This window comes from Mustela nigripes, chromosome 1 (genome assembly GCF_022355385.1).
Source record: "Mustela nigripes isolate SB6536 chromosome 1, MUSNIG.SB6536, whole genome shotgun sequence".
NCBI lineage: Eukaryota > Metazoa > Chordata > Mammalia > Carnivora > Mustelidae > Mustela > Mustela nigripes.
Genome location: NC_081557.1, coordinates 74,777 through 84,185, shown reverse-complemented (window position 1 = coordinate 84,185; position 9,409 = coordinate 74,777). Strand labels below are relative to the sequence as shown.

General features: G+C 63.0%; 1 protein-coding gene across 1 annotated transcript; it reads right to left on the bottom strand.

The window, feature by feature from the left end:
- Positions 1-481: 481 nt before the first annotated feature.
- On the bottom strand, positions 482-7,156 carry NLRP6 (NLR family pyrin domain containing 6). The gene is made up of 7 exons (XM_059386779.1): positions 6,841-7,156; positions 6,560-6,598; positions 4,517-6,275; positions 3,610-3,702; positions 2,411-2,581; positions 2,149-2,316; positions 482-1,683 (listed from the first exon to the last, which is right to left on the bottom strand). The coding sequence occupies exons 1-7, from the start codon at positions 7,154-7,156 to the stop codon at positions 1,545-1,547; spliced, it is 2,685 nt and encodes an 894-aa protein (XP_059242762.1). The 3' UTR covers positions 482-1,544.
- Between the last annotated feature and the right edge of the window lie 2,253 nt (positions 7,157-9,409).

Below are 9,409 nucleotides of genomic sequence, written 5' to 3'. Positions count from 1 at the left end.
AGCTGTCAGGAGTGGGATTAGCGACTTCACAGGAAAGGCCCAAGAGCTAGCTGGCTCCCTTTCTGCCATGTGAAGAGACAGCACCAGGACAGCCCTCTGCCACCATGGAGAGGGCCCTCATCAGATGCCAGGATGACTGGCACCTTGGCCTTGGACGTCCCAGCCTCCAGCACGGTGAGAAATAAACCCTTCCCCAGTCCCCAGTGTGTGGTATTTTGTCTTGATAGAGGAGGGGGCTAAGACACTTCTCTTCTTGACCTTTGTACTTGGCTCTTGCTTTCCCTGGAGCAAGTTCCTTCAAGATGCTCTCAGGGCTTGGTGCTCACACCCCTCTGTTCTCAAATGCCCTGTCCCCCGTTAGACTTCCCCAGACCCCTGACCTTGTAACCCGAAAGCCTCGACTCCATTGTCTGCCTTTTGCACTACTTCATGTTCCCCCAAAGCACTGGTCGGCCCGTCTGTACACGTTTATTGTCTTTCTTCCTGTCAGGCTCGGGGATTTTTGTCTGTTTTGTGGAGTGAACGCTGGACTTGAGGTGGTCATGGAGGGGACGTCCCCCCAGGAAGGGAAGGTGTTGACTCTGTGGTTCTCATCCGCCCGGACCGAGGTCTGAGGAGCTGGTCGGGCCCACTGTGTGCAGCAGAGACCCGAGCACCGGGGGGGCTGAGTGCTGTGGCTCGGCTCCGGCATCACTCGGCTTCCTCTCCCAGGGGATGGGGAATAGAGCCCCCCTCATACAGGTGGGTTGGTGGCCAGAGAAAAGAGGTGAGCCCTTGTGAGGGTGCTTGACTATGTGCAACAGAAGCCGACAGAAGCAAATCCAAAGCGGAACATGTCACCCGTGTGTGGGGTGGGGGTAGGCGGCCTACCAACCCCGCGCCAGCACAGCCCCCCCCACTCCCGGCGGCTGCTCCAGGCCTCGCCCTGGGCTCCATCCCTGAAGGCCTAGCCGTGAGCGGATACCTCTGCACTGGGACCACACAGCCTCAGCAACAGCTTCAAAGACCCGAATCCCTGGGGAGGAATGGCAACCTGCCCACGTTTGGTCAGGGTCAGCCCCCACATGGCCCCCCGGGAGCAGGGCCAGAGTTGCACTGTGGGGCCCGAAGTGCAGGTGGGGTTGGGATCAGTGGTCTGTGCCGAACGCACCAGGTGAAGGCGGACCTGTGGCAGGCGCTCCCTGACTGGGGCGCTCAGTGCCATTGTTCTTGCTGGAGGCGTCTGCGGTGGGGGGACGGGGGATGGCTGGAGGCCCCAGGAGAGGCAGGTGGGTGGAGCAGCAGTGGGGGCTTGGGGGAGGAGGGGTCGCTGGTGTGGAGGACAGAGAGGTAACATGTGCCCAGGGTGTGGGGGGAGGGGCATGTCCCAGGACCTGTCCCCGACCAGGTAAGGGACCACGTGCGTCCTCAACTCCGATCTGCCTGCCCCCAGCAACTCAGGCTCAAAAGAGCTGCCCAGAGCTGACAGCAGTGTCCTCTTGCCCTTGGGATGAGGAAGTCCACTCCGTAGGGCTGACTTGAGCCCTCCCCCGGCCTTCAGGAACTCAGAGGGCACTGCTGTGTCCTGCGGGAGGCCTGGGGTGACCGTCCAGGGCTGGGTGCGTGATGACCAGGTCTGGCTTTGCTGTCTTCACCACCTGAAGCTCCTTCAGGGACTGCTCGCTCAGCTGCACGGAGGTCAGCCTGTGGCCGTGCGCACAGAGCACAGGAGGGGGTAGGGTGGGGAAGTTGAGGCTAGGACTAGGGGGACCGTGACAGGCCGGGGGTGGGGGCAGTGATGGTGCTGTTGGCCCAGGCAGTGCTGAAGGGACACAGTGACAGGAGGTGGTTACTCAGGGACGTATGAGGCTGGGGGAAGGGGCTTGGGCCCAGAGTCTTTTGGGGAGCAAAGGGTGTTGGGATCACTGGCCCAGAGTTGCCATGGGCCCCAGATGACACCCGGACATTTCAGTCTGGTAGAGCGGCTGAGGCCAAGGGCTGGGCAGGGCTTTGGAGCATGGCTGTCCAGGGGCTGGGTTTGAGAGTGGTTGCTGGGGGCGGGGGGCGGGAGGGTTTCCCCTTCAGCATCCAGGAGAAGTCCCCAGGCACCCAGCCCAACCCATGGTTGAGAGGCTGAGTCCCCAGCACCTTTCCCACCCCTGCCTCTACCTGAGGGTCTGTAGGCGGCATCCCGGGTGCTGGAGGACGGCACACAGGTCGGTCACTGTGGGCTCTGATAGCTGGCAGTCACCGAGTTCCAGGATCGTCAATGCTGGGCTCTGCCTGAGCACGCTGGTGAGGTACTGAAAGGCTTCCTGAAGGCGGGGCTGCCACACCCTTGGGGGAGGAGGAGCCTCAGGACCGCTGTGGACACCCCCCTCCCTGGCCCACAACCTGTCCCACCGGTGGCCTCTCCCAGGCCAGGTCTCACCGGAGCTTCTGCACCCGGCACTGCGGCCAGGCCAGGCCCTCACTCAGCACCCGCAGGCCTGCCTCGCTGAGCCGGTTGTGGAGGAGGCCTAGCTCCCTCAGGGCGGGGGCCTCCCTCAGAGCCTCGGAGAGGTCTCGGCAGATGGAGTCCGGCAGTCTGCAGCGGCACAGCCTGTGGGCAAGAGGCACGTAGATCTGGCTTCAGGCCCCTTGGCTGCTTGGCTATAGCCCACTGGGCAAACTGGCCACTCCTGTGTGGGGGTGGGGGTGGGGAGGGGGAGGTTTAGTCCGGGGATGGGCTGGCTCGGCAGCAGCAGAGATCTGTCCTTTGTCTCCGCATGTGTGCCTGGGTTGCCAGGGCCATCCGAGCGAGGGCAGGCCTGCACACCTCTCCCTTACGGCACAATTCTCTCCCAGCATCTGAAGAGCCCGTTTAGATCTTACTGCCACGTGTTTAATTGCGTCGCCACCCGTTGAGTTTAGGGGGGCCGTGGTTAATGCAGTTAGCCAGTCCCCAGCAATCAAGCGGTTGGCTTGTTTCTACTTTGCTGCCTTTAGAAACAATGCTGTGATGAACCTTTTCATGCACTGAGTTTAGGTGGGCCAAGCTTGCTGATCACTGCCCTCTGTTTCTTCCCAGGTTGCTGGAGTACCCTCCCACCAGGCCAACCGTGTCACCATGCCCCACTACTAGCTGCCTGCTGAGGCAAGACCTACTGGCTCAGTTTCACAGGGGTGGAAACGAGCTCAGACAGACTGGCTTGCCCAAGGGCTCGGCGGCAGGCAGCTGGGACTCAAAGCCTGTGGCCCGAGTACTTCCCTCCACTTCCCTCCGCTGCCTGGGAGAGTTCAGAGGGGCTGCCCAGGAACCCCTCTTTCTAGTAGCTCCTCGCAGCCTTTCTTTGGAAGGAAAATACATTCTGGTCTTCCTTATCCCTCCCCCAGAATGCAAAGCTGCACCACGCTTTCCACTCAACCTGCGGCCAAAGCCTCCTTCCTCATGACCACCGAAGCTGGTGAGGGAGCCCCGATCCGCACCCCCTCCTCCTTCCCCGTCCTGAGTGGGCATAGCCTGTTGACCCCATCCCGGGACACCAGAGTTCCCCTTGGCCATTTCCAGCCAGGGCTACATCTCTGTCCCTGCCCAGACTATCCTGTTTTGCATCCCTTCCAAGGGAGGGTGGGGGCTCGGTCACTCACGTCAGGCTGTGCAGACCACAGTGTTGGTCAGTCATGGCCTCGAAGAGTGTACGTAGTGGAGAGGCCTGGGATTTTCTCGCGGTGGCTTGTGAACTGGTGGGAGAGAGACCAAGGTGAAGACCGCCTGTCGCCTCCCAGTCCCTCCCTCCTTCCTGTGGTCCTGAGGTGTCAGAGCTGCCTCTGTCCTCAGCCCCAAACTGAGCCGGGACCCCTCCACCCTCTTCACTCCAAACCCAGAGGGAAGCTGTTCCTCTGGGGCCTCATGCGCCTCCCTGCTGAAGCAGCCTCTGTGAGTCCGGCCTGTGCGTGTGGGGTGTCGCTGTCATTCCGAGATGGGTCGGTCATTGCACCTGCGGTGGGCGTCCCCAGCCCCAGCCCCTGCCAACACCCCGACAGTCATTATGTCAATAGATGCTGAGCTCTGGGTAGTGCCGGGATGGAGCTAAGACGATTTGCCCTGAAGGAGCTGAGGGTCTGGTGAGGGGGATAGACATGGGCAGAAGTCATGGCATATAGTGGTCTATGGGGTACTTCTGGGGACAAAGGGGTCCCAGGCCAGCTGGGGGAGCCTGCCAGAGCACTGATGACAGGCAGCAAATAGTGTTCTGGGTGGAGGGAACAGCAGGTACAAAGCTCAGGGCACAGCTGGCATAGTGCATTCCAGAACTTATTAGAAAGCTGGACCACAGCCACATGGCCATGGTAAGAGGTTTGTCTCGGAGGGGACCGGCTAGGAGCTGGCATGGCAAGGGCCCCTTGGGAGGGAGATGGACAGATGGACATCGGAGGCTTCCTTGAGAGGGCTCGAGCTCCTCCTTGGGGGAACAGACCTCTGGGCGTGGGCGGCCTCCCCCTGCGCAGATGGACGCAGGGCGCACATCCCCCCACCCAGGGTCTGTGGACTCACGAGCTGCCGCTGAGGCTGCCATGCAGTCGCTTTATCAGGCTCTTTTTCTTCTTCTCCTGCGGGGGGACCAGCACACAGCTAACCAGCCGCAGGGCCTGCCCGGTTGGGCAACTCCTCACGCAGTAGCTCAGGACCAGCAGGTCCAGGCGGCTGAAGCGCACTCGCTCCAGCAGGAGCTCCGGCCAGCCGCGCAGCGCCTGGTGCACAAAGGTGCTCTCCTGCGTCTCGTACAGGCAGTACAGGAGTTCTAGCGGGTAGCTGAGCTCGCCCTCCTCCTCCTCTTCTGGCTCCTGGGAGCCTTCCGGAGCTTCCGTCTCTTCAGTCCCCTCGGGAGCCGCCCTCGGGTGACCCTGGCCCTGTTCCTGCACCCAGCGCAGGACATCCTGCTTCACGCGCTTGGAAACCACGCCGCCGCAGCCGAAGTGGCGCTCGATGTCACGCAGCCGCTCCCCGTTCAGCAGCCCGAAGAGGAAGCGCGTGGTGAGCGTGAGGTGGCCGCGCAGCTCGGTGCCCCCCTGCAGAAGCGCCCCTACGCTGTCAGCTGGTGCCTCGAGAGCCTTCTCCTGCTCCAGCAGGTAGGATAGCGCTGCGAAGAATTCCTGGAAGCTCTGGTCCATGAACTGGTAGGTGACCTCTGTCTCCAGCACGCCTGGCAGTTCTTTCTTGCTGAGAAACAGCGTCTGCACTTTAGAGCCACGAAGTTCCAGTCGTTCCAGATCCTTCTCAGGGAACTGCGCCCTGTGCCGGAGGGTACCTTCGCGGGCCAGGCGGCCCAGTTTCCGCAGCTCTTCCTGCATCTGGGGGCCGTCCGTGGCAGGCGCCGAGCTCAGGACGCTGGTGATGAAGAGCAGGTATACGGACGTGGTGGTCTTGGAGGTACGCGACAGGTCCTGGTGGAGCTGGAGCTGCTGGCGCAGGACGGTGCACACGATCCAGCACACGAAGGGCACGAAGCACAGAGCGAATAGAGTCTCGTTCTCCTTCACGAAGCGGTAGGCCCGCTCCGCCATCCGTTCGTCCCGAAAAAACTTGTGGAAGTACTTCTTCTTGTCCTTGTCGGAGAAGCCGCGCACCTCCGCGCACTGCGGGGAGCACAGGCGGCCCTGCAGCCTCCCGGGGGCGGTGGCGCGCGCGGTCACCAGCAGGCGGGCTCCGGGCAGCAGCGTCTTGCTCATCAGGCCGTCCAGCACGCGCGCGCCGTCCGCCTCCTCGAAGGGGTCTGTGCAGGGCGCGGCGTCGGCGGGTCCCGGCGGCAGCTCGTCCGCGCCGTCCAGGATGAAGAGCAGCCGCTCGGAGCGAGCGAGCATCTGGCGCACGGGCGCGCTGCGGTGGGGGCACTGGTCGAGGACCAGGCGGGCCAGGCTGCACGGGCCTGGTCGCTCCAGCAGCTCGCGGCAGGGCAAGAAGAAGGCGAAGTCTACCTGGTCGTGGTACAGCTTGCCCACCGCCCAGTCGTACAGGATCTTCTTGGCAGCCATGGTTTTGCCGATGCCCGCCGGGCCCTGCAGCACGACCGTCAGAGGCCGCTGACCCTCTTCGTCGCGGCCGAACAGGCGGTTGAAGGTGTGGGTGTCCGAGCGCCGAGCGCGCTCCGGCTCCGGCTCCTCCGCGAGCCCCGGAGCCTCGTCCACCAGCGCGGCGCTCTCGCGCGCGATCAGCAGTTTGGTGAAGCGCTTGTTGATCTTCACCGAGCGGGCGTTCCTCTCCTTCACCTTGGCGTGCTGCTGCAGGACGTGCTCTCTGTACTTCTTCTTGTACTCTGGCGGGGGCGGGAGAGGGGGCCGGGGGGGGGGGGGGTCAAGGGGGCGGGGGGAGGACTTGGACGGGAGCCGCGTCCCTGGACCCTTCCTCAGCCCGCTAGGTTCAGGTCTGTTTCCCGGGCCACACCCCCAGCCCCTCCGCCCAGCCACCCTCCCGCACACCCTCCCCCAGCTGCCCCGGACGCTCGTGCTGCAGACCTGAGGGTCACCGTATCCTCCCCCACCCCACCCCCACCCCCGCCCCCACGGCTTGGGGTGGGTGCTTCGCAGGAGACAGACTTACCCGACACGGAGAGCAGTGCGGAGGAGCCGGGGCTAAACCCTGGAAGGGAGACCTGCAGTGAGGCCAAGCCGAACGCGCAGGGGCGGGGCGGGGCGGGGCGGGGGCCGCAAGAGGGAGTTGGGGGCCCCCTTGGGAGCGCCCAGGACCCGAGCCCCGAGAATCAGCCCTGGTGGGGCTGTGCATGGGGAAGCGGGAAGGATGGTGGCGCGCGGCCTAGACTCTGTCCGGGCGGAAGGGAACAGAGAGGCAGGGACCCCTGCGACCCCCGAGCCCGCGCTCACACTGCAGCCCCTGCTCCTTGAGTCGCGCAGCCACGTCGCGCACATCCGCCCTCTTCAGGGTCTTTCGGGCCACGTCCAGGGCAGGCTCCGGCCCGTAGAACTGGATCATCTGCTCCGCGAGGTCCACGGCGTCGGCGCGCTCCAGCCGCCCCCACGGGATGCTGCGGCCGTCCAGGGCCGCGTCCCGCAGCTTGTGGCGGAAGCGCTTCAGCTGCTCTTGGCTCAGGTCCTCGAGCGCGGCCTGGAGTAGGTCTCGCGCCTTGGCCGCGCGGGCCTCCGTGCTGGGGGCAGGCGGGCGGTGGCGGTCAACACGCATGTGGTTGCGGGGACCCCGGCCCTGCCCCGCCTCCCACCCTACCCGACCCCGGGGTGCACGAAGGTCAGCGGCTCCCACGAGGCCCCGTTGCTCCAGGGAACACTCGCGGGGAGGAGAGGCATGGAGCGGGGAGCGGGGCTTTGCTCCCAGGCTTTGCCGCCTGGTGGTAAGTGGGTACCCCCCCTACCCCAAGGCCCTGGCCACCGCTGACCCCAGCGCTAGGGGGCGCCTTCCCACTTGTTGTGTCCCTGCCAAGCGGGGGCAGGCCAGGTCAAAAGCCCAAGATGCTACCAGAGCCTGCACTCTCCCCTTTCCTCCTTCCCTCTCTGGGAGCCTCCAGCAGAGCCAGGCTGGCCTCAGTGGAGAGCCAGACTGTGCCCCACAGGTCCCTGCGACACTCATCTCACTGCGCCCTTTGGTGGGGCCCAGGCTGGGGGGGCCTCACACCAGGGCCTGAGTCTGAGCCCCTGGTAGGGAAGAGAGCCCCTGATGCCTTCTGTGCAGATGGAGTCCCTAGAGTTCTGAGCCTGGGGCATGTTGGGGAAAGGGCGTGGATGAGGCGTGTGAAGCCCCAGGGAGACAGCAGCCCGATGCCTTAGAGGGCTTCCTGAGTGACCATCCGGAAAGCCAGCACTCACCCGGAGCGGAGGGCCTCTGGTTGGTCCATGGAGTCTGGCACCTAGGAAGAGCGCTTTGGGGCAGACGCAGGGATCAGAAAGGCTCCTCTCCCCAGGTTGACAGAAGCCAAGTTCTAGGGGATTTGCCCAGCTCCATCCATGCCCGAGCCCCAAGGGCTGTAGCTCAGCTGGCACTGAGATGTCGGTCCAGCAGTCACCAGGCTCCCGAACTCAGGAACCTGGGCATGTGCACACAATCACCTTTTAAGAGTTTTGCTGGGTGACCTTTGATTTTTGTCTAATCTTTTTCCCCCAGTACTGTACTCTGAAAACCCACAGGGCGTGGCAGCAAGGGAGAGCCGTGAGCAGGTGTCAGCAGGGCAGGGAAGACAGTGGCTGGCTCCGAACTAGACCTTCAACTCTAGGGCCTCAACATAGGTGACACTCTGAAGGTAGCAGGGAAGAAGGGCTTCTTGGGCCGAGGGGACACCAGGGCTCGCACAGTAGTACCAGGGGAAGGAGGCTGTCACGTGGGCCAGGGAAGAGCTCTGCAGCTCCCCAGGTCTGGCGTGAGCAGTGGATGGGGAGAGGTGGGGAGGTGAGGCGTGTGTGAGACTGATGTGCAGCCACGTGTGACCAAATGAATGTGGGATTCTCCTGGACAGCGTCTGCCTGCATGAAGCGTGTGTGTTTGTGTGTGTGTGTGCATCTATGTGACCACCGTGTTTGTGTGAGTGCACCTGTAGTCGGTGACATAGTTGGCGACATAACAGGCCCCAAAGATATCAGGTCCTACTCTCTGGAACCTGGGAAGGTCCCCTTCTATACAAAAGGGGCTCTGCAGCCATGATGGAACTCGGGATCTAGAGATGGGAGATTGTCCTGCATCGCCCAGATGGGCCGTAAAGGTCATCTCAAGGACCTAGCTAGAGGCCGAGGGGGATTCAGCCCAGAGGACCGCAAGATGACCAAAAGTCAGCCACGAGGCTGCTGGCTCTGAAGTGGGGAGAAGGGGCCTTGAGCCAGGGAGCACGGGAACACAGCACCAGAAGCTGGGAATGCGGCTTGGAAAGGCAAGGGGAGGTCTTGTCCTCTCGGGCCTCTGGAGGGAATGTGGCTGAGCCAACCCGTGGCACTCAGCTCAGCGAAACGGCTTTTGGACTTCAGACCTCTGGAACCACAAGAGAATAAGTGTGTACCGTCTTAAGCCAGGTTTACAGTAGGGAACGCAGCAGCCCCAGAAGATGGACACAAGATCTCTCTGAGTGTCTCTGGGCGACCGCCTGCAAGCACCGGGGTTCTGGAACTGCCACTGCCCTTCTGGCCGTCAGCCATCCATGTGTTCAGTCCTGCTTCCAGGAGGAGCCTTGAGAACTGACATCGCCCCCCCCCCGACCCTGGGAGAGAACCCGAGTTCTGGGAGCCTCTCTTCTGGTGGAGGGGACTCACAGAGATGTCCATTTTGCTCTGATTTTTTTTTTTTTTTTTTTTCTGTTTAAGACAGATCGCTCCATGTCTTTCTGAGGTGGGCTGGGGCTATCACAGGTTTGGGTCTGCTAGCCACACTCACTTCTACCCCAGGACAGTGCCTGCCTTTCTCCTACTCCCCAAGCTCCTGACAGGTCCCCCTCCATCC